The sequence below is a fragment of the Dicentrarchus labrax genome, unplaced genomic scaffold (genome assembly GCF_905237075.1).
Source record: "Dicentrarchus labrax unplaced genomic scaffold, dlabrax2021, whole genome shotgun sequence".
NCBI classification, from domain to species: domain Eukaryota; kingdom Metazoa; phylum Chordata; class Actinopteri; family Moronidae; genus Dicentrarchus; species Dicentrarchus labrax.
Window position 1 is genome coordinate 3,857,721 of NW_026136703.1, and position 23,730 is coordinate 3,881,450.

General features: G+C 38.8%; 3 protein-coding genes across 5 annotated transcripts; 2 read left to right on the forward strand and 1 right to left on the reverse strand.

Annotated features, from left to right (window-relative positions):
* The first annotated feature begins 4,030 nt into the window (after positions 1 to 4,030).
* dnal1 (dynein, axonemal, light chain 1) lies at positions 4,031 to 10,050 on the forward strand. Its single transcript, XM_051396300.1, has 8 exons — positions 4,031 to 4,107; positions 4,622 to 4,660; positions 5,039 to 5,148; positions 6,509 to 6,564; positions 6,674 to 6,729; positions 6,851 to 6,977; positions 7,432 to 7,572; positions 8,635 to 10,050. The coding sequence occupies exons 1-8, from the start codon at positions 4,105 to 4,107 to the stop codon at positions 8,682 to 8,684; spliced, it is 582 nt and encodes a 193-aa protein (XP_051252260.1). The 5' UTR covers positions 4,031 to 4,104; the 3' UTR covers positions 8,685 to 10,050.
* Positions 10,051 to 10,609: 559 nt separating this feature from the next.
* Positions 10,610 to 15,991, forward strand: tedc1 (tubulin epsilon and delta complex 1). Of its 3 annotated transcripts, none has more exons than XR_007884298.1 (8): positions 10,610 to 10,885; positions 11,339 to 11,452; positions 12,168 to 12,394; positions 12,569 to 12,706; positions 12,834 to 12,895; positions 13,673 to 13,759; positions 14,075 to 14,218; positions 14,786 to 15,991. XR_007884298.1 is itself a non-coding variant. In XM_051396298.1 (8 exons), the coding sequence occupies exons 1-5, from the start codon at positions 10,742 to 10,744 to the stop codon at positions 12,888 to 12,890; spliced, it is 651 nt and encodes a 216-aa protein (XP_051252258.1). In that variant the 5' UTR covers positions 10,610 to 10,741; the 3' UTR covers positions 12,891 to 12,895; positions 13,673 to 13,759; positions 14,075 to 14,218; positions 14,786 to 15,991. The 3 variants fall into 3 exon arrangements, 1 of the variants encoding a protein (XP_051252258.1); XM_051396298.1 differs by having other exon boundaries at positions 11,368 to 11,452; XR_007884299.1 differs by lacking the exon at positions 10,610 to 10,885 and adding an exon at positions 10,936 to 10,961 and having other exon boundaries at positions 11,368 to 11,452.
* Positions 15,992 to 16,101: 110 nt separating this feature from the next.
* pth2 (parathyroid hormone 2) lies at positions 16,102 to 20,345 on the reverse strand. Its single transcript, XM_051396302.1, has 4 exons — positions 20,047 to 20,345; positions 18,758 to 18,862; positions 18,406 to 18,582; positions 16,102 to 16,579 (listed from the first exon to the last, which is right to left on the reverse strand). The coding sequence occupies exons 2-4, from the start codon at positions 18,859 to 18,861 to the stop codon at positions 16,402 to 16,404; spliced, it is 459 nt and encodes a 152-aa protein (XP_051252262.1). The 5' UTR covers position 18,862; positions 20,047 to 20,345; the 3' UTR covers positions 16,102 to 16,401.
* Between the last annotated feature and the right edge of the window lie 3,385 nt (positions 20,346 to 23,730).

The window sequence follows — 23,730 nt, forward strand, 5'->3', positions numbered from 1 at the left end:
ATTGTGCAACCAACACATGAAACACTGTATTTTCTGTCATCATGTTACCAGTTGGGAAATGGTTTCTATGTCCTTTTGGTTTGGCTGACTCCTTTCTGTCTGCTGGTAGAGCACCAGCGCGTTCCACTTTGCCAGAGATGTTTCTTGATCCGCTGATAGGTGGTAGAGGGATTCCTGGCCTTTGTCTTGGTTTAGACAAACCAGTGAGCCATTTTGTCCTTGTCAGGATCTGTGCAGTGTTGGCTAATTTTGCAGCTTCTTGGAGATAAATGGATGATTGCGTTTTGATGTCTGCAACAATTCGCCTGTCAATCCGTTGGACACTGATCTCCAAAGCTTGACTTTTCCTTTCAGTAACATTCAGTCCCCATGGTCCAGACCTCCTGCTCCTGTTTAGATCGGACCCATCCTGCTTGTTGTGAATGCCTGTGTGTGAACTTTTCATAGCTTCTGCAGCTTGTTGCATCCTCTGTCAACGGATCCATCTTTGCATCCACTTGACTGTCAACCTTTCTTTTATACCGCCTGTCCTTTCAATACCACGCCCACACCACTCCACACACACACACACACACACACACACACACACACACACACACACAACCCTGTGCAGTTACTTGATCTGTAACATTACCCTACCTGTAACCTGTAAACAGTGGATGGAAGAGTCATGCATCACCAACACACAACCACACAAAGGAGAGCCGTTCCTGAGACTTTCATGCTGATGTTTGTGGACAGGCTGATCTTAGACGTTGACTTAAGTTCGCTGGAAGTATTGCTACTAGCGCAATGGACGGTCAGATGGGGCTAACCCCTTACCTATCTGACTCCACCTCCTTCTGATGCTCCACTGTGACATCACATTCATTTACTTAAGAGGAGGCTGCAACGAGAAGGGGTAATCAAAAGAACCCAGTTGAACGTCAAATGAATGAAAACTATTTGGAAAACGTGATGGACACGAACATCATGTTTTAATCTGAGGAAGGCTACATACAAGGACCAAAACCTCATGAAGTAGTTTCTTCCTGACTGCAGTTGGCCTCATCAACAAGGCCCGAGACCCCCACTGACGGGTGTACAAGCTAGCTGTTTCCCCCTGCTGCCAGTCTTTGTACTTAGCAAGGCCAACCATATCCTGACTCCAGCTCTGGACTTAAAACACAGACATGAGATTGATATTGATAGCCTCATCTCACTCTTGGAAATAAGGCCAATTGGTCTATTTTCAAAATCTTTAACTATCCCTTGAATGTCCTTCGTTGTCCCTGTTGTCTTTGGTGCATTCTGTTCAGCTGACTGGTAGTCTTCCAGATGAACCCTCCTGTAAAATATTCACCACTGAGGGTATCTGATCTGCCACTGTGAATATATAGGACGAGATCGTCAGAGCAGGAAAAGACTGCTGTGTACTGCAAACCTAAACCTCAGGTTTCAGTTTCAAGTCACGTTCTCTACCAAAATCCACTTCCTGTCATTTAATTAAAGCTCGGTTCAAATGGGGAAAACGAGGAGTGGATTATTTAGCAGCTGACACAGACACTGTGCACTTATTCCAGCATACACTGATTAGAACAAATGAAAAAATAGTATCAAATATATATAATTTTGACCCCAGAATATCTCCAATTTTGACAGACCAAATGTAGAAACATTTTGTGCATGTGTAATAAAGTTTCGCGCACACAGATATTACTTGCACAAGTTTATATGGCTGTAGAAATATTTAGAGAATGTCTGATTAAAATTTCTGCAGGAATGGTTTAATAACGGTTTCAAAGTCTGACAGACAGACACACACATTTCCCATCTTAAGTTACAAGCTATAAGGCATTAGATTTCAAGCATGAACGTTGACCCTGTTTTTACGCTTGAGCTGAATAGCCAATCTGCATGTTGCCCACTTAACATCCAATCAGAGGAAATTAAATGGGTTAATTCTGCAGGACTATGAGTTAAAATATTGGGTGCAAAACTTTATTACACATTCACAAGTTGAATTTGTGAGATTTATTTATTTATTTATTTATTTTTATATAAAAAAATTTTTTCTCATGCACACAGAAGGTAAAATATAACTGCAGGCTGTGACATTATTTGTGCTCAGAATATTAATGACCCTTATTTGCTTCCATATCCAATTATAATATTTTTTCTCCCTTCAGTTTGTTTCGACACGTATGTCAGCAAACATGTTGACGCTGTTGGCTGCTGTACACAACAATATGTCTGAGACAGACATCAGCTCTAGAGTTGCAGTGGATGTATTATGAGCTGTGTGTTTTGGCCTGTGACACTGTACACCGCCTGCACATGCCGACCAGTCTACTGGCCAAGGTGAGCTCACTTCTTCCACTGACAACCAGCGAGGTATATGTCTGTGTGACAAGAGGGGGGTTCAAAATTCAGATTTTGACATTGGTTAAAATCATTTTCTGAGACAGCATTATGAGCATATAGAGGCCTAAACTCTTCATTAGAATCAAAGTCCTGCAAGTAGGGGTGGTAGATTAGAAGAGACACTGTCTATATTGTGGAAGACTATGACAAATTATGTATTCTGTTGTTTAGTTTAGAAGTCTTTCTATGTAATCAACAAATATTATGTGTCTTTGTTCCAAATATATAGGATATTTCAAATCAAATAGATTAAAAATAAGGCACTCTGGCTGAGCCTTGGGGCTTACAGTGCACACACACACGCACACACACACACACACACACACACACACACACACACACACACACACACACACACACACACACACACACACACACACACCGTGTTTCTATCACTTCAGATTTTTATATGATCATACCAACTTTAAAATTATTCAGCTGGCATAGATACTCTGTAGAGGAGTCATGGAGGTGGAAGGTTTATCACCAGTATATCCCACTTTGATGCAATAATGCTGGTGTCTGGACATATGTGCAGAAAAGATTCTTTCCCTATGGTTCTTTGACAGAAGGGAAGAGATATGAATGACAAATTGAGCCAAATGCAGAAGACAAGGTTGACTACAGTTTGTGTGTTATTTTTATTTCTATATCTGTAGCTATTCTGTACCAGTCTGTATAGTGAATATCTATAGTTTTGTATTGCATTACTGGAATTACTTTAGTTTAATTTCAGCATGTCAGCAAAAATAACTGTTGGAACAGTTTTTAAAATGTGAACTTAGTATAGAGAAATTTGTGTTACCAATTGTAGAAACCTGTAATAATAATAATAATAATAACAATGAATGGGCTCAGTATTTAGATCAAATGTAAATGACTGCCATAATTATGTTCCCTGTATAGGCAGTTAATTACAGTATTTTTACATTCAAGAGTTAATTTGAGTAATCTTTCCTTTATCTTAATTACCTTTAACTTTGATGCAATGCTACAGTTCTATCACTGGAGGGCGGTATTGCAATGCCATATAAAGGGGTACCCACTGCAGTAAAGCATACATACCCCAAATTCCTGTCTCTGTGTGCACCAAAACTTATCCAAAATCACTCCCCATTGTAAGGTGATAATTAATCTCCATTTGGCAGGAACAGAAAGTAAGGTCAGTATATGAAACCTTTGCTAACTAAATAACAATTCCTCATAATATCTGTATGTTTATTCAATCATATATCGCATAGTCTTAAAGGGAAAAAGACATGAGACTGTTACTGTTTGCATCTGAAGGGGCTTCAAATGGGACAACTGCATGCTTTAGTTGGTTAGTTTTCCTTGCATAGTATCCTAATTCAAGTCAGCTTGCATATCAGACAGGCTAGTACTCTTGGTGGGCTCCACAGTAGTGGCTGCTGGGTGCACCTTTTTCACCCCTTCTCTTGCGCATTACATTGAACACTGTGATAACATAACTGATCTAACTTTAATCCGATTCACCTGTGACATAAAATTGTGATAATGTGGGAAGAATCTTTGAAGGCATAAACAGACACTTTACTGTACAAAGTAGTAATAACATAAGTAGCCTAATGTCATCTTGTTCATCTGCGAATACATTTTGTTTCCCAAACTGACACTGCGCAGGCGCAGCTTGTATGCTGCCTGTCAGTGCCATAGCAACCAGAGTAGACATCAACCATCAACATGGTGAGTGTTTGTGTAGTCGCTTTATTTTCCATTGCTTTGTGTGTGTGTGTGTTTTAAGCTCATTTATACGGTCCGAACTGTAACCAATACAAACAGTGAGTTCACTATAGTTGACCTTACATGTTACATCGTTGTCGCTGTAAGCTAACAGGGGCTAACTTTAATTAGCTGGTCAGCTAACCCTAACTGTAAGCTAGCGTTAAATGGCTAACGTCAACTAACGTTATAACGTTATATCCTAAACGCGTGTGGATGTCTGTGTATAGTTTGTCGTTTTTCCTGCTGTTCATTGTTGCACTGGGAGGAAGACCCGTTCAAATGGCTGCCCATCCAGAATGAAGTGTCCAAACCCTTCAATGAACATTATAATACAGACAGTGTACATTCAGAGCCTGTAGCTTAGTGAAAAGATTAACGTTTAATATGCACTGTTGCTAGCGTGTCTGCTAACTTGTCATTGCCAATATAACCCAGCCTCCTGTCAGTCTAATTGAATGTGATGTATTGTCTCCAGGCAAAAGCAACGACAGTAAAAGAGGCGCTGTCCAAATGGGTGAGTGGCATACAGACAGAACACACACACACACACACACAATACACCATCAACACTGTAGCACAGTCAGGTATCCTGCTATCTGCGACCAGTGTTGGCCTAGGCACTCAAAACAATGTAACTTATTACTCATTACTCTTTTCACAAGTAATATTATTACTATTTATTACTCCCTGCCAACAGTAATTAGTTACACTACAAGCTAAGCAGTAATTTCAGTACAGTAGTTACAAGTATTATTATTATTACTGTAATATTATTTCTGGTAATAAGTTACTGGCCAACACTGTTCTTGACCAGAAGTTCATTGTGTATTTGCATAATTTATTTGCATAGCTGTAATTTCATCTTTTGATATGTGTGTGTGTGTGTGTGTAGGAGGAGAAGTCAGGGGAGAAAGTGAGCGAGGCTAAAGCCATAAAACTGTATGGTCAGGTTCCTCCTATAGAGAAGATGGATGCTTCTCTCTCCACACTCACCATCTGCGAGTGAGTCCTCCAACAATTCAGTTTTCATTTCAGCAAGTTGTTATACACTAGTTGATGTGTATAGTGTGCTCTAGCATTATAATATCTGTTTTTACAATTTCCACATCTACCTAGAGGGAGACCAACTCGTGGATGCTTTTTTATGTTTCTGCATGCAGTTTGAATGCAGTGTGAAGGCATGCTGACCATGAGATTAGCCTAGTTCAGCTCATTAATTGGGTGTCTTTGGGATCAGGTAGCTACCCCGTTCAAAGGTACATGCTTGTTGACTAAAAATACTTTTTTGGTAACAGACACAATGGTGTCTTGACCAGAACATACACATACAATTTAATCTACTATAAAACTATGAAGTACTTTCTGGTAAAGTAAAAAAAAAAATGGACCAGTTCAGTCTGAACAAAATCTACAGTAGGAATCCTCCAACATGCAGTAGCTATGGTATTAGGCTAGCTGTGACAGATGACCATTTGGCACTGTATACTGTATATGTTTTTTTCTCAATTGCAAAAGTGTTGCTCATGTCTGTCAGCTTTCCTCCTGTGTATAATTTAGCTCTACTTTTTGGAGAGTCTGTGGAAATACAGCTTTACACTTCTGAAAAATGGATGGCTGGTATAACCGTTTTTGCATTTAGTAGCTTACATAAGTATAAGGCTAATAAGGTTAATGTCTCTATTAAAGAACATGTATAATACCCAGAGCTTCAGCTAATGGTTATTTACACTCCAAATCAGTGTGGCAGTTATTTAGATTAAGCAACTTTGATTAATTCACTTTGATTGGGTCCAAGTTTCTCTCTACAAGCACCACAACAGTGAAATCTTGGAGTGACATTTTGCCCTGAAAATGGCAGGCAAAGAATCCTGCCAGGCTGTGTACAGTCAGTTTGTCCAGAATTAAGTGTAGCCTTGGTGTGTTTTCCTCTGAGAGGAGCTATTATTTGATGCCATAAATATCTAACAGTGGAGCTAAGGTAGGTAGATGTATGTAGGTCATTGTGTAGTTTGCCCTCAAACTGCACTTCCATGATGTTTTCTCGCTCTTCAAACTTTCAGAAATGACCTGGAAATTTAGAAACACAAATCATAGACTGTATACACAAACACATATACTTTATTTTTATTCACACAATCAACAACAGCGTAACTCAATGAGTGAAAGCAGGTCAACCAAAGTAACTTCATATAGATCAGATAACGATGAAATCAAATGATAAGTTAACGTTCATCACTCTCTGACTTCTCAGGGCAAGAATAGAATGTTCTGTAGCAGATCATATAGTGCAGTAATAGTGTCTAATCACCAATGTTTTAAACTCGACTAGTATATTACCCTTTAAATACCCAATATGTTACAGGAGGCTGTCTCTGTCCACAAACTGCATTGAGAAAATAACCAATCTCAATGGCCTGAGTGAGTAATGACTGCATAAACACATACAGCCACACACAAACACACTCTGTTCACGGATGGAATGCAGTGTTGTAATGTGATGTATTGTTGTTGTATTGTGTACTTCCAGAGAACTTGAGGATATTGTCATTAGGAAGAAATAATATAAAGGCCCTCACTGGGCTGGTAAGTTATACATTTATTTTATTATTTCTCTCTTTTCCTTCTTTTTTCATTTCTGCCTTTTTTCATTCTTTCTTCACATAGTTTGTTTAGCTTTTTAAAATGGGTACACATGTGTGTGCAGGAAGCAGTAGGGGACACATTAGAAGAGTTGTGGATCTCCTATAACTTGATAGAGAGACTGAAGGGAATCCAGTGCATGAAGAACCTCAGAGTCCTCTACATATCCAACAACCTGGTTAAAGAATGGGGTAAGCTACATAACACAATATTAATTGCCATGTGTTTATTCATGGATTCATGGAACATTTTTGAGTGACCTGTTTTGAAAATGAAAGCTCCTCCTCTTGCCTAACACTGTTTGTTTTATTGAAGAGGGTAAATATGTCGGCAGTGATTTTGCAATCAGCCTTTTATTTCTTCCAGTGACACGGCACGCTTTAACTGCACTTTCTACTGGAAGCACACTACCTTCTTCATATTTTGTGTGGATGAAAATTCTTATCAAAATTGAATGTGTTACACAGTGTAAAAAGCTTAATTGAGGCCAGTAAAGGTTTCAAACTCTTTGGCAGTTATTGCTTTAGTTCAGGGTTATTATTCTTATTTTTAAGATGTGCTTATGGTTTGCTGATGCTGAAATCCTATGTGTGGCGGTCTTTAATTTTATTTTGGTATGTGATGTCTTTCCTGTGTTCTGTGTAGGAGAGTTTGTGAGGCTAGCTGACCTGCCATGCCTCGCAGACCTGGTGTTTGTTGGAAATCCTCTGGAGGAGAAGCATTCAGCAGAGGGAACCTGGATGGATGAAGCCTCTAAAAGACTGCCTAATCTGAAGAAACTAGATGGTAAGAGTGAAGCAGTGTTGAAAGACACTGCTAAATAACTGACTATTAAATAACTCAACCATTAACTAACTAACTATTCCCATGTGATTGCAGCATATGTTAAAAAAATTTGTGGTAACACTTTACTGGTCTTTAATTTCTGAATAATTTCTAATTAATTCATTTAAATTAATTGCCAGCATAACCTGGAGCAGGGATCTCAAACTCAAACTGTCTCGGGGGCACTGCTGGTATTGTCATCTCATAGGAGGCCACTTCAACGTTCAGATCCTGCAACGGAGTCCAATATTCAGAAAATATTTCCATTACTAACATCATACTTCACAAAAAATGCAAACAGCACTTTGTATACATTTTTATATCCTCATTTCATATAATCTCTGTTGTTTGCAGCCAAACAACAAATGAAGACCCAAAACCTGCTCTTTCTTATCAACCCTTTTTTGCAGGCACCTTTGACCTTTGCCATTATTTTGTGCCAAACGTAACATCTAAAATAGAATTGGGTTTTTATTTTAATTGCATATGAAAGGATAGTTTGCAAAGACATTAAATAACTACAAAAATAAAAAACTAATAATATTGTGGGCTGGATTATATTATGTTTTTGACATCATGTCACAGACCGGAGGGAGTGGGGTGGAGGGCTGGAAATGGCCCCCGGACCGGCAGTTTGAAATTTAGATCATTCACATTTTAGTATCATATTACATTCCTGGAAAATTATTTGGAAATGACATTCTGAAAAGAAAAAAAAAAGACGGGGAGTTTGTGGCTGGAGCAGGGCCTTTCTGTGTAGAGTTTGCATGTTCTCTGTGTGTCTGTGTGGGTTTCCTCTTGGTGCCCACAGTCCAAAGACACGCAGGTAAATTGGTGACTCTAAATCACCATGGTCTACCTCGTCTCTCCCTCATTGCCATCTGGGATTGACTCCAGCCCCCCTACGTCCCTGCAGAGGATAAGCGCATATAGATAAAGGATGGATGGAACAACATTTACATTGCCACTAAGTAAAAAGTTGTTTCTTTGAAGATACAATTTGTGATTTCTTGTTGTTTCCAGGAACCCCAGTCATCAAACAGGAAGAGGATGAAGGAGACGGAGAGAGCTGAAAAGCATGACTATCTGCAAAAATGACAACCCCCTTCCCTAAGAGTCTTCCCTTTTTTAAGTTTTGTATGGTTTGTTATGGTGCTTTTCTTTCTATAAAATGATTTTGAACCGCATAGGCTTTCTTGTAGATTAACAAGCACAAAATAACCAACAAATAGACAGAATGTGTGCGTTTTAAAAGTCTGTAAATACTTCAGGCCTTGTGGGTACGGGACCAGAGAGAGGTTTTGATGAGACCTTATAAGTGGAAATACATAATAAGCACATGTCCTAATGCTATTTACAGCATTATGATTATTTTTACTGTTAAGCTACTACTAACTGTTGTTGTTAACTAAGAAACTGACTGTGTAATTTGTGGTTCAGTACCATTTGTGAGCCAAAAGCTCTTTCAGTTACAACCTGTTTTTTAGAGTGTCCTTGATTTATATGCCTCTTTATGTTCTTCTAGCAAGAACTAAAGCATAGTATAGCACACACACTAGTGAGCAGAGACATTTGTGTGGACCAGACGTTGATTAGGTAATACTATTAGCGCCACGCTGCGGGACCTTCTCTAGGCTAATAGGAATTGGCTGTAAATACCTACAGTAACACCGTCCTCCCTCCATAGCATCACCACGGAGAGATGATCACATAAAGCCAAAGATTAGCTGAATTATACTACATTTCACATCACACTGGAGATTGGACTAAGCAGTGGAACAGCTGATGTTTTGAGAAAGTGTCTTGAAATCCAGCAAATAGTTGCATCCTGCCCTGGTAGTTGGTATCAAAATTTAGGAATTAGCTGAAATCAGGGTCTGTTACCAACCACTGACTTCTCAGGTAGTAAGCAGCAGTAGCATTGCAATATGGAGGTTAAGTTAGTTAGACAGTATGTACTGTCCTCATGGGGCGTAAGGGACCATCTCCAGCTACGTTGCAGAAGCCTTTGCCTGAACTGGAGCCAATGCAATATCGAGAGTGAAACTTACATGACCAAAATACATCCGCTGATCTGTTTGCTGCTGCGTTGTCTGAGATCTTGCTGGCTATATAACACTGAGGTCATGTGTCTTAACTTGGTCATATTCAGATTTAACATGATTATGCGGCTCTAATGTTTTTGAAGGGCAGAGGCTAGTCTACTGTATTTTACTCTCAGTTTTATGGTCATTTTGGATCTGTAGTTTCTACATTCTTACTGTTCTTTAAGATGTGATACCTACGTTAACGCTTGTAGCATAATCCTCACTTATTACTTGTGTGTGTAAAATGATTTTCATGTTTTAAATTATTTTAGGCATGTTTGTACATACAATTGTGAGATGTTTATGATTTTTAAATGATTTTGATATTTGAAATAAAAACTATTGAAGAGTACCAGTTGAACCTTGTCACTTGAAATATAAGAGTATTCTTAGTAATATAGTAATCAAGTAATTGGACAAATAGATTCTAATAGGAATTACCGTTTTTTGTAATTCAAACCAAAAGCCAGAGGAGGAATGTAACAAACTACATTTACTGACACTTTAAGTATATTTTTCCTGATAATGTTTGTATACTTTTCTTGATTACGGTTTTCAGGACTTTAATTATTATCACAGTGACTGTAGTATTGTTAGTTTTTTAAGTAAAGGATCTTAATACTTATTCCACCACTGCCAAGAGGTTACTTAAGGTTATGCAACTGGCCTATTTATCCTAACATGTTCCTCCCTGTTAAACTAAAAGTTTAATAAACAAACTTTTCTTACAGAGTATATGAATATTTCCATGTATATAAAAATGAATTGTTAACGCACCAATGAAAAATAAGCCCTGCCCACCGCTTTCTGAATCACCTTTATAATTGGCCAACATAGATATCAGTCAAATGCCTCCTTGGCAACGACCTCGTACCCGGAAGTTGTTAAAGTCGCCGCGAAATATCAACAAGAGAACTTGAGAGCGGTAGAAATGTGATTGAAAATGTCTTTATACAAGATACAACAGTGTCTCTGTTGGACCAAATGTGATAGCTGAGTGGGTAGAAAGTTCGCTCATTTGCGTGTAGTGCTGTGTGGCTGTAATGCAGCGCAGTAAAGCCGCCGTGAGTGTGGAGGTGAAGCAGGTGATAGGAGCTCTGTGCAGACTGCTGACGGCCACCGGCCTGGAAAGTGTCCCCGCACCGGAAACCTTCAGGCGGGCTAAATTTGGTGGTGGACTCGAGGTGGTACGTTTATGCCTTTTCACTGTCGGGGGGGGGGTTACTAGGTTTTCTCGAGGTCCATACTTCTGTCCTGTTGGAGGTACTTGTACTTTGTTTTATACATTATACATTATACGTTACATTCTGATAAAATAGTTACTAGCTACATTTATTTGACAGCTTTAGTTACTAGTTACTTGAATTTACATACAAAGCATTTGATGGTTTCCTATTACATACCAGCCAAACAAGGCATCATTAAAGTCTGGGACTGTATGGTATTCTGGTAAAATGAAGGATGACGCTTTAATCATTTCCACTGATCTCAACTGGATCACTGCAGGAGCAGACAGTGGGAAAACAAGTGGTCAGGATTTGGATAAAACAGCAACTATAAAATCTGTAATCTTAAAAAGAAACACAAAAAGTTTAACTTTGAGATTTTTTTATAAAGCTCTATATGTTTCATTTTGACAGACATCTTTCTGATCACTGTTGATTTCCAGGAGGATCAGTTTTGGCAGCTCCTCACCAACATCCTTCAGACAGCTGGCATTGTTTCCTGTGAAGCTGGTGCACAGCTAGGTGGAGGTCAGTCACATTGTCTGTTTGTTTTTTTTATAGATCTGTTCATGGCCTTCAATGCTATTTGTCCAGGACTTTACTGATTTAAAAAAAAAAACATCCAACCTTGACAAAACAGACATGTAAATACCCCAAAAACTCACAAGTAATTAATAACAATTTGCTTGGAAACATTACAGAGTTTTGTAAAAAGATACTCTCTTTTGTTTCCATCATTATGATGGAAGCTGGACATTTTCTAGACTGTGCTATGAGCCGGCTCTTGCCTCTACACATTACAATAGTGTAAGTCAGAAAGTGGTCTATGGAAAAGCACCCAAAAGGTCACATTATTCAGCATGCAGAATTACCTTTCTCAGATCAATTATATTATAATTAATTCATAGTGAGTTATGCATAATTTTATATGTACTTTATCTGTAATTCACACATAAAGTCTCTTTGGCTTGTGCCATTCTTCTCCACACAACATGAGTTTGTAATGGCTTACCTTACCAAAGGTTCAGTATGCTTATAAATACATCTTTTCTGTTCAGCATTTAATCAACATTGTGACTTTTGAGCAAGTGCTGGAAAATGATTTCTTAAAAAGAGTGGGAACCCTGATATGCAGATTTAACTGGACCAAAATTAACTGGACCAACTAGACTGACATTTCTAGAAGGCCCGAAAACAGTTAAGTGGACTTGCTGAGTGACTGAATGTCTCTGTCTGTGTATAGCCCCAGAGCACCGGAAGCTGGTAGTTGCAGGCCTCTGGCAGACTGGATACCATGCTGACTGGATGTGTGGCAGGGAGGGAGGAGAAGGGGGCAAGGGACAGAGTTTTTCCAGCAGAGACCTCCTCCTGGCGCTGGCCTGGCTGCTCACCGCTGGAACACTGGAGAAACTGCTGACACAGCGAGTGCAGCGATTGGACAAAACATTACTCACACCTCCACCTGTAATGGTACGTGTCAACAGCATTTGACACTTTCAGTTTTATTGACCAACAAAAGGCTACACCCTCCTTCATCCTTGCAAACACTTCCTGGTATACTACCACGTTATACTGGTAAACCTAATTCTGCATTTCTATTTTTACACTTCTATATCTCTACTCTCTACTCTCTCTCTTTGTTAGGTGAACACTCACCCGTCCGGTGAGCTCCAGTTAGACTCGGCATCTCTGAGGAAACTTCAGTGGCTCATTGGTTGTTTGAGATACCAGTGGCGGACCCTGCTGTCCATGCAAGAAGAGCGAACTCATCTGCTCCATGCTGTGAGAAAATCCCCCCTTTTCCAACTTTTTCACAGGTTATCATTGTGTGTTGGGTCGCTTGTGCCTGCAGTGTGAACATAGCCAAAGTTATATTCAAGTCTAACCAAGAAATCAATGTTTTTCTCAGGTCTGTATTGCCCCCCTCCCCCCCCTGCATCCTCTGATCAGAGCTCAGCAGTTCTAAGGGAGGTGAGTGTTTGCTGTTATTAAAATGAATTACTACTAACAATATCCTCTGCCTATAGTTAGAGTTAGGCTTGGACAATAAAACAATAGCAATATGTATTGGGAATAAACACATTTTTCAAAAGAATATCGATAGTCTTCCTTAGATGCATTAAATGCCATGAAAGCACAGAATGAACACACCCTGGCTCATAAACAGCCCATCATATCCCTTGATAATGGAGCACGCTCTGAGTGAATCACCATAGCTGCTGTCATCAGTCACACCCTACATCTGTTACATCTCAAGAAAGAATCCACAGGGAGTCTATGATGGAGAGGTACTCAGCTCAACAAGTATTATAGAACATTAATGCATTAACTGTGTACCTTGATAAATAAAGTGGGTAAACTTTTTATTAATTTATTTTCTTCATTAAAAATAGGTCATGAAAAAGGATTGATAACAACTGAACTGAGACATTTTATTGTGATAGATTAATTAGCTATTAAGCATTTTTCATGGGGTGCCCTGGTGCCCCCATGTACCAACAGTGAGCCATGGGTTCAAGTCCGACCTGTGGCCTTTTTCTATCAAATAAAGGCAAAAAGCCCCCACAATAATTGAACCACACAATCATTTTTTATTTTGCCATGCTTTTTATGCTTTTTATTTCATAGGACAGGTAAAGATGGACAGGAAATAGGGGGTTTGCTTGAATTCTTTGTCTTATAAAATCATACTATCTTGAACACACTATGTTTTTGGCTGTATTTATAACTCTGATGTGTGTGTTCAAGGACTGTGTTTGTATGCGGCAGCTCTGTGAGCTCCTAGAAGCATATCTGAACTGGAGACAGGTGGAGAAAGTCTTCTGGACCTGGATGGTGAGTTAGACACAGAAACACACTGGAAAACAACAGCACAATTTAACACAAGAGGGATTTCCCACATTGTGGTTCATGATTCTTTATAAATCTGTATTTAAAAACATTAGGTTGCTGTGACATGTATATAGTTTCCTGCCATAAGAAAATGTTGTAAAATTGTTAATTCTTTAAAAAGTGAATGTGCAAATTCACCCCAAATAGACTCGACTACATTTGGACACATTTATTTGAGCAGCCAACAGCTTTGCTATTTTAAAATCAAGCAGCCACATGCGCCAAGAAATGTGACGCAAATCATGTGTGTATGTGCAGGACAGTGTGGTGGACTGCCATCTGACAGATCCTGATGTTGAGAAGCCTACATATGCACCCAATGGGAGTGTGAGAGTGTGTCACCACGGAAACCGGGGGCTGGAGAAATTGGAGGAAATGCTATTGAGACTGCCCACAGGACAGGTGTGCAACACACACACGCACGCACGCACGCACACACACACACACACACACGGTGTTCATTCCTATAGAGGTGCCTTATGGTTTTTCCTTGGAGAGAAATGCAGTTGTTGAAAATGAAAGGGAATGAAAAAGCAGCAACAGTATGTACTGAGTCATACTCAGTCTGAAGTAAATATAACCTGTAAAAACAAGGTTTTCTACCATTAGCTACCATTAGTAGCACAGTAGAGTCTCATTATGTTACCACGACCATACAAGAATATTGCTAAAAATTAAATAGTCTAAAATTGGCAGCTTTTTTTATTTAAATCATGAATGGAATAAATGATTAAATGATAAATTAACAAGATTACAAATATGACCAGATATTTGTTCTTTTTCAGTATTACGTGTTATAGACACATTTCAGTCAGTATCAAACGAGCATTGAGGTTTGATGCCAATTAAGAAAATATGGCAGTATGAAGACAGAAAGCTTAATAATCACTTGACATGTTGTAATACATACATTCTTGTTTGAAATGATATCTGCTGTATGTTCTTAAATCCCTTCATCTGATGTCTCAGAAAGGACAGAGTAGAGGCAGAGGGGACGCAGCGGACAGAGGAGAAAGAGGAGAGAGGTTGCAGCAACAATCGGACACCTCCTCCCTCCCTCCTCTTCTCTCCTCTCTCCCATTCCCTCCCTCCCTCTCCCAGGTCTACCGAGCCAGGCTCCAGACTGAGAGGCCAGTCAAAAACAGGAGCCACCTACCAGAGGGGCCCCGTGGCAGGGCTGAGGCTCCACACGAGCTCCCAGCGTCTCAGGCTGCGCAGCTGCTTCTTCAGACAGAGGCTTTGCTGCTGGAGCGGAGGGACAGGCAGAGACAGGCCAATAGGATGCGGCTGCAGGAGATGGTTGGCAGGCTGGATGAACTGGTGTTGATACCCCCATAGACTGTTTTTGATTTCCAGGCAGCGTGGGATATGACTGCTATTTCTGTGATGGAAGTGTTCTGATATTCAGGAAGCTGATTTATTCATTCAGAAATAACATCCATCAAAGGATGGGTGAGTTTGGCAAAAATTCACTTTGCATGTGGACGCAAACCAGATATTTTCTAGCAGTTTTTACTTTCACAAGGAAATACATTTTTAACAACTTAAGTTTGTTGTAGCTGAGAATGATGTTAATCTTTTATGTGTCATTTTTAACAAAGTTACAAAGTGCTACAAAAACACCAGGTGAATCAGAAAAAACTATATACATAAAGCTAATAAATAATTATTAATATATGCAAGCTGTCCTCCATGTTTACAATTTATGTATTATGTATGTTTTAGACAGTTATCTATTTCACCAACGGTCTTGCAATACGTGTTAGAGAATAAAATGACATTCCTACTGCCCAGACATTAGCGCTAATATTATCAAGGTCAGCAGTCAAAGCCATTGTAGATGAATGAGAAATGGAATTAATATCTATGTGTCCTCGCGATGTGAGTGTTTAAGAACTTTATTGTATAAGTCAGGAAAATAAGAGCTGGAGTCATGTGGTTAGCCCTGATTAGTGTGAAGACTAGCAGGGGGAAAAGCTAGCCTGGCTCTGAAAAAATATGAATGTATTGATATGATGTAAATATTCTCATCTCACTCAGGAAAAGTTGCAAACAAGTGTATCTCCCAGCATGTTGAACTACTAATGTACTAATGTTTTTGTAAATGTATTTGACTGCTATATGGCTAAATGTGTCTCCAAAATGTATATAACCAGCATAAACACTGACATCCTGCTTTTGGCTGAAGTTAAATTGTGTAAATTCTTCAGGTAGATGAATATAAATACTATTGTCCAGCTCCAGCTGTTGATACATCAACACAGTATGAAGTAAGACACAAGCTACAGTTGTCAAAAACATAATTTACATCTTTATTTATGCATCAAGTTGAATAACACCAAATTATTTTCAGCAGGACCAACATTCACTTTAGATGTATGTATATTCAACACCAACAGACTTTCTGAATTATTCATTTAACCACCTTTTGGGAAATCAATAACTTAAGTATTAGAATAAAATAGGGAAAGTTCCAAAAGAAATAGAACAGCAAGTGTTAATGTCTTTTGATGTCTACACTACTGTCTTCTCTCTGTGCAGTTACCCAGAGACTTAACATCCCTTTAAATGGCTTTTTGCCAGTATCATGAAGAATTAACCACCAGTAGTTTCTGCATGTAGGAGTTGAGCCACTTCTGTCTCTCCATGGAGGTGAGGAGTTTACTCTTCTCTCTGAAGGCAGCATCATCAGCCACCACCATGTTCCTCTTCACCATGCCGGCACCCTGAGACGACCATTCAGCGGGCCACGCCCTCTCCATGCTAGACATAACACAGACCAAGACCTCCAGATCAGTGGCTAGGAAACAATCCAGGTACCAGAGGCTCCAACACTAATGTATTATTGCTGTTTTTTTTATCATTTGAGCTGAATCTGAGTTGACAAAATTAATGAAACTTGAAAGTGTAGATGCACTGCTTCATTTTGGTATAGCCCCCAATAAAAAGAAATAAATAACATCAACACATTTTCTTTGGGAATAGCTGTTTAAAGGAATAGTCTTCTGGGAAATACACTTACATGTATTCACTGTCTGAGAGTGAGATGATAGGATCAGTACCACACCGTAAATATGAGCCTAACAAGTCTAACTTATTTTGAAAATTGAGAACAGAGGTAACAAAACCCGCCATTAAGTTCAGTTAATAAAAACAGGTTGTGGTGGTTTTACAGGACGTTATGTGTATCACTTTTTCTTTTTAACCTTTGGACAGAGCCACGCTAGCTGTTTCCAGTCTTTATGCTAAGCTAACTGTTGCCTGGCTTCATATTTAGTGCATAGAGTAGTCTTGTCTAACTCTCGACAAGGAAGTGATAAGTGTATTTTCCAAAATGTCTGTTCCTATGAAGGGTAATCTCATCCGAATCAGAACAATACAAACACTCATTTAGTGTGGTGGTTCCCAACCTGCATGTCGTTTATTTTTCCGCATTTTTGCAAATCTTTCCTTTTTTGGGGGGAGATACTTTATAGTTTAACCTCTAGGCCTCTAAAAGTAATTATTTTTATTTTCTTTTAATTTAAGTGTCGCAGAGATTCAGGATTTCCTATTAAACAACTGCTCCGTGGATTAAGTACTACATTTAAAAAAAAAAAGATTACAATTTGTTTAGCAGAACCAGATATATCTTTTTTATTTCACACAACTACATTACCCACAGTGCAACTAGACCGTGTTAGTGTGTCTAGTAGTGGCTAGTTTGGAGCTGCTGATGAGGAGTGGGCTACAGAAGTCTAGTAAGCTAACTTCTTTTATTTTCAATGCTGTAGTATTCAGCTCCAACCAAGGTTATTATTGTTAATTAAAACTAAACTAAAAACTAAACCTAGGTTTGAAAAAAACAATTCAGTGAACTGAAATAAAAATAAAAACTAGTGAGAAGTAAATGATAACTAACTAAATCAATATTGTTTACTTACAAAACGAACTAAAATTAATACAAAATATACAGGAAAAGTCTTTAATTTTAGTCTTTATCAAACTGGTCAAATTTGTCAACACGTCGAGCATGAGGAGGCATTGGAGAATGTGTTTATTGAGACTGGGATAGCGATGTCTACATGACTGTGAGTCAGTGGGTTCATATTGTAGTATCTATTCTGAACTTCCAAAGTCTTGCCCCTGACAAACACCCTTGTATTATAATAAACTAGAACTAACACTGAAACTAATAAAAAACTAAACACAACTAAACACTTAAATCTAAACTGGAATGTGCAATCTCTGGAAACTAAAACTGAACTGAATTAAAAATGAAATAAAAATAAAACTGAATAAAAAATACAAAACTATAATAACTCTGGCCACAACTCACACTGATACTGTAGATACAATCTGTACAATTTATACATAAGTACAACTAAAGAGTTCATCTGAAATTTACATCCACTATGAACACTATGATACTTGCGTTGGATTGCTGTTTTCAGTCTATGTTTACTGTATCTGTCCCTATCAAATGACGTTCTAACATAAATGTCACTGAATGTAAGAAAGTGTGGCTGCTTTTTAACATCTGTTTTACGCTCCTGTTGTTTCCTTTGATTTGAACTTTAATATAGCATTTTCCCTCACTGTGGGCTTACCTGGGCTCTGCCCTTTCTGGGGCAAACAGCCACGCCTCTCTCATCAGTCCTGCCTTGCTATTGGCTGCTCCGAGGCTGGGGGCTGACATCATTTGAATGCTCCAATCACGGAGAGAGATGGAGGGGAAAAGGACATCCCAGTCATCTCGTTTAGGTTCGGCTGAATCCTCAGGACTTCTGGAATCAGATAAGACTGTGTTTGTTACAAATAACAAAATAAGTGCAGCATATTATGGAGAAAATACATTTAGGTATCTGAGGTAGTTAGCTCAGTGGTCGATTATTTTGGTACCATTGTAGCATTAACAGTAATAGTTTGTTGCTACCTCAGTGAGATTTAGTGAGTAACCACCTGAGAGATAGTCGAGGCTGAGGGAAGCCAGATGTCACCACGGTCATACCCAGAATGCAAAGCAACAGGAAGGACATTCGGGGGAAAGCAGGCATCTCAGACATCCTAAAAGAAATTGGAAAAAAGATGCTTCCTTGACAATAATTTAAGCACATGTTAGCTGAGTTATGTATTTAATCTTCAAACAAATTAACAATGAGTAAAACAAAGCAATAAAACAGAAACCTATTTTCATCATCATAAATATATATTAAAATAATGTGTTTTTCACAATGAAAATATTCAGAAATACACCTTTTTTATATCAACATGTACAAAGAGGATTCTTTGTTTTATCAGAATAGGTTTTCTTAAGCTTGTTTCACTTTCCACAAGATATTTTTTTTCCCAAGGATCAAGGCAATTTATTTATCTTTATACATTTATACAACGTGGTCGTACAAGAAAATGAAAGTTTACAGTCTCTTCATGCTACACATATAGAAAAAGGCAATTAAATGTATATTAAAATAACATAAATACAATTAAACTATATATACAGATATTTATAAACATATATACGCATACATAATCTGCAGTGCATTTTTTAAATTTGGGTGTCAGGAAACGTAACTGTACTGTACTGTATCATTGATTAAACACAGAGTCCGCCTCCTCTCTTCCTGCACTGGAACATGTGTATACTGCAGAGAAAAAAGCAGTTTCCTTGTGGTCCGTGGTTTTATTAAGACTCACGCATTATATTAAAAAATAGGCCAAGAATATTTCACAATTTCTAAGTAGTCCACTTGGCGCTCTCTACAAGGTCTAGAAAGAGACTGAAATTCACCTGACAACTTCATGAGAATTATGGGACCTAAAATGAGCCAGAATGATTGAGGCACCCTGACATCGCCCCTGCATGTTGCTCTAAAGAACCCTTTTTAGACTGTGCATGTATGTTTCAGACAGCCCAGAGTGATCTGTTGAAATGTTTTGATGAGAAATTTAAGACCACATAACCAGCAAATTAGTTTTTTTTTTTTCAACATTTCAACATATTGTGCAGAGTCAGTAACAAAACCCAACAACCTTTGAAAATCCTCTTTTTTTGAGGTTTAGCATGGGCTCAGCTGTCATTATCACAATCAGTTAGACACTGTTTTTCTACTGCTTCAAAAACAAATTCTTAAGCCACTTTGGGAAAAAAAGACTAACTTGCTGCACAGCCTGAAATTAAATTAGCTTCATACAAATGTGTTTTTGACCATTTTTGAAAGTTGTAGAACTTTAATTGACTGATTTCTTACCTGCTTCTCAGATGGATGTGTTGGTCTCTCTGTCTGTTAAAAGTGCCTTCAAGCAGCCTCTCAAGGTTGGACTTCAGAGGTTAAAGGTCAGGCGTCACACAAGCAGAGAATTGTTCCAGTGCAAACCACTAACCACAGTGACAGAAATGACTTTGCACAGTCAGGTATTTTCTGTTTGTTGCTGTTTCCTAGCACTTGTTTCTACTTCTGTCTTCTCTAACTAGACAGAACTTTGGATTTCCTCTCTTTGCTTTTGTGCGTTTGGGCTGCTGGTTGCTTCTGTAAGCGGCTGTGTGCAAGTCTACGGTGGTTGAAAAAATCAGTTCCTTGTCGTACATACTTATATACCCTGGACTGGAGTGTTTTAACCCCCCATCCCCCTAACCCACCCACGCATATACACAAGCATACACACCCTTCCCCAGATCAAACCAACTTTGACTTTAGCGTGCAAGACGACAGCCCCAGTGGAAGTGCTGTTAGCTTGTTAGTGTCCCATTTCAAAGACTCTTAGTCATAGTGCTGTTGTGGAGAGCCCACCATCTTATAACTGAAAATCATTATAGTGCTTCTGTGCGTATTTTTGCAAGTGTGTTCGTTCATACAGTGTGGCAGATTAACCAAACAATTGTATGGATGTTTCTCTCCAAGACTAAAGCAGTTCCTCAGCAGAAATATATATATATATATATATATATATATGGACTTGGGAAAAATAATCCATCCATAATGTGTCCGTTATGGAATATTAAGACAAAACAAAATCTATCAATTCAATGTGAAATAACTGCCTGGACTGACCTGGGGACGGCTGAAACAAGCTGCAAACACAGCATTGGTATGATTATCATCTTTAAACTTACAGAAAAACTACTGGCCCAATTTTCATGAAACTTGGCGAAAGGGTGTGGAATTTAAGTGTATCGAGGGTGGAAACATTAATTATTTTTCACTTTCCTAAATATATAAAATTTGTCATGCAAGCATAAACAGCCACCTCCAAAATCACTTTAGAAACAAATGCAGCAGGTCTGTAAGAAATAAGCTTAAGAGCTTTTTGGATGGTGAAAGTTGCGCTAATTTGCATGTCGTACAAAACTGGACTACTGGCCTTGGCTCGCTCTCCGACCCAGGGTACCCACACGTCCTGGAAAACCTGCGAATTTAGAGACTACTTTTCTGGTCATGGAAATTGATTAAAATTAGCAAATATCCTGGACTGAACTTTATGTCAATACGAGGCCTACTGGTAAATGGACTGAGTAAGCGGTACTCTGATGACTGTCAAGAAAAGTCCCGAGAGTGAATGAAAACAGCACTGCTAAATTCTCATAAACCAAGTAATGAGCTGAAAGCCACTGACACTTCCATGGAGGGGAATTGAGTGGATCTGTAGAGTTGGTGTCTGTAGGGAACATTGTCTGGGAACCATAAATGTCTATGTCTAATCTATTCCATAACTTGTGTTATTTCAGTCTGGACTGAAGTGGTGAGCCGACAGACGTACATTGCCATCCCTGGAGCCAAGTGTGAAGTGTGACAGTCATGTCATTTTCATAGCTAGATTTATAGAGAGATGATGTGACAAATTAGACATCTGGCTACCCAGTCAAACCTTCTTCTCCACTGCCGCCCATAGTTGGAACTAGATTTGGTTCTGAGTGAGTGGAGCTGTGAGTTATGTATTATAATGTAGAGGGAACTGTAATTTTGCCCATACCAATCAGGAGTGAATGAATCATCCATCCCATAGCCATATTATCAGTCGACACAGAGGCTGTGAGAGCTTCTTCGTCCAACACTTGTTGCCCTTTTCATGGTTTCAACGTTTGATTGACTCTGTTGTGTTTTAAACTGGGGAACAGCAGTCAATGAGCACAACACCAGACCTATTTGAATAGATATCAGAGAGGGTATGCCTAGACGAGGTATAACAAAGAATAAGAAATGCACATTTAAAGGTAAGATAGACCTTTATTGATCCCCAGCAAAGAAATTGGGTAAATATACTTGGATGTCATCCTACAAAGGTTTTCATTGCATGTACAGTATATCTAGTAGACATAGCAATGAAAATAAAAACAATGAATAACTCCATCATGCCATCTTCCTCAACTCAGCTTACCTTCATCAAAGGACCATTCTATCCAAGACAACCTACGTAAAACACCTGTTGACTAAAGGCATTTTTAGATTTGATACTGTGAAGTATGACAGCTCTGCATAGTAAACGTTTCCTAGACAAATCAGTTTATGTCTAATTGCTTTTTCTGGCTACTACTGTACAAAGACACCTTGTTAGTGTGTCAGTATCGAGAAACCCTCCATCTCCAAAGCTTTAACAGAAGTGATAGAAAAAATTGGATGTGTCCATTTGCTGGCGGTATATTTGATACTTTGCCCCTGGGACATGAAATATTTTCTTTTGCTACTGAAATGGAAACAAGACAAAAGGTAAAATGTTGAAGATTCTACAGAGTTTGTTACTTGTTACTGTTTAAGGACCTCGTTATGGGCCTTGTTGGAAATAATGACCTGCAGACAGGAAGCAGCTGGCCTTAACAAGGGCTCTGCAACACACTGACCTTACAGAGAATAACAAGCTTCAGACACAAAGCATGCGTGACCTAACACTACCTCATCGGAAATACTGTCAACTCCCATCTGCGCCATCGTCACTGAATTGTTTATGTATTCATCAGTTGGAAACGACAAACCAATGATAAGCCAGTGGTCAAATTCTGGAGAAACATGACTGAATCATGGTGTTTGGTGGTTTTTAAATAATTTTGATATTAAAGTTTGTTGACACCCCTGACATCAGCATAGACCACTAATACTGTCCGTGATCTAGATATAGAATATAGCTAAAGGTTCATAAGGGTGATCTTTGCGGCGCAGAGCAGAAGGCAAACAGGGTTAGGGGTGCTGTTTACTTGGAACAAACTAGTTTGTATGAGTTGTCGTCTGACTAACGGTTTCTACCCATTCTGAATGGCAACACCTGAAGCCCGGAGTAAAAAGCTTGCCGTTATAGTCCCTTCGGGAATTGTGCATCAACGCAATGAAGCGTACACACACTTTAAAGAGTCTCTCCTTGAAGGCATTCATGCTGTTGCTTTTAAGATCAGATCTTACATGCTTTCTCACAATTCTCTCAAAGAAATTGTCCCCATTTCCGCTGGAATGTTGCATAGTTTCAGATAGGGATGCACCAATACCACAGAGTAGTACTGTGTATTGGTACAAGTATTTACTTTTGGGTACTTGCTGATACAGACGATATGAGTACTTAATAATACCATTACTGTTCTATTGGCGTGTTTCCACCAAACGCAAAGAGATTATTATTCACCCTTTAATCTGGTTTACAGCGGTATGAGCCTATAATAAACAGTTTTAGCTGTGATTTAATGTTAATTAACAGATGAAAAGGATGGCAAAATGGAAAAGTCATACTTTATGGGGTCTGTCAACACTGCAAAGACCCAGTGATATGCGCACATTTTTAATACAAAGTTCAATATTTTCAAATTGAATTGGACAAATTTCACGTTTATGTCGTTCGTGTGGCCAAATTGCACGTCATTTGCGGCGGCCAGAGCAAATTTATGTTTATACGCGTTTTTGCATTGACTTTGTATGTAATCTGCATGTGCAAATAATTTTATTGGCCTTTGGTGG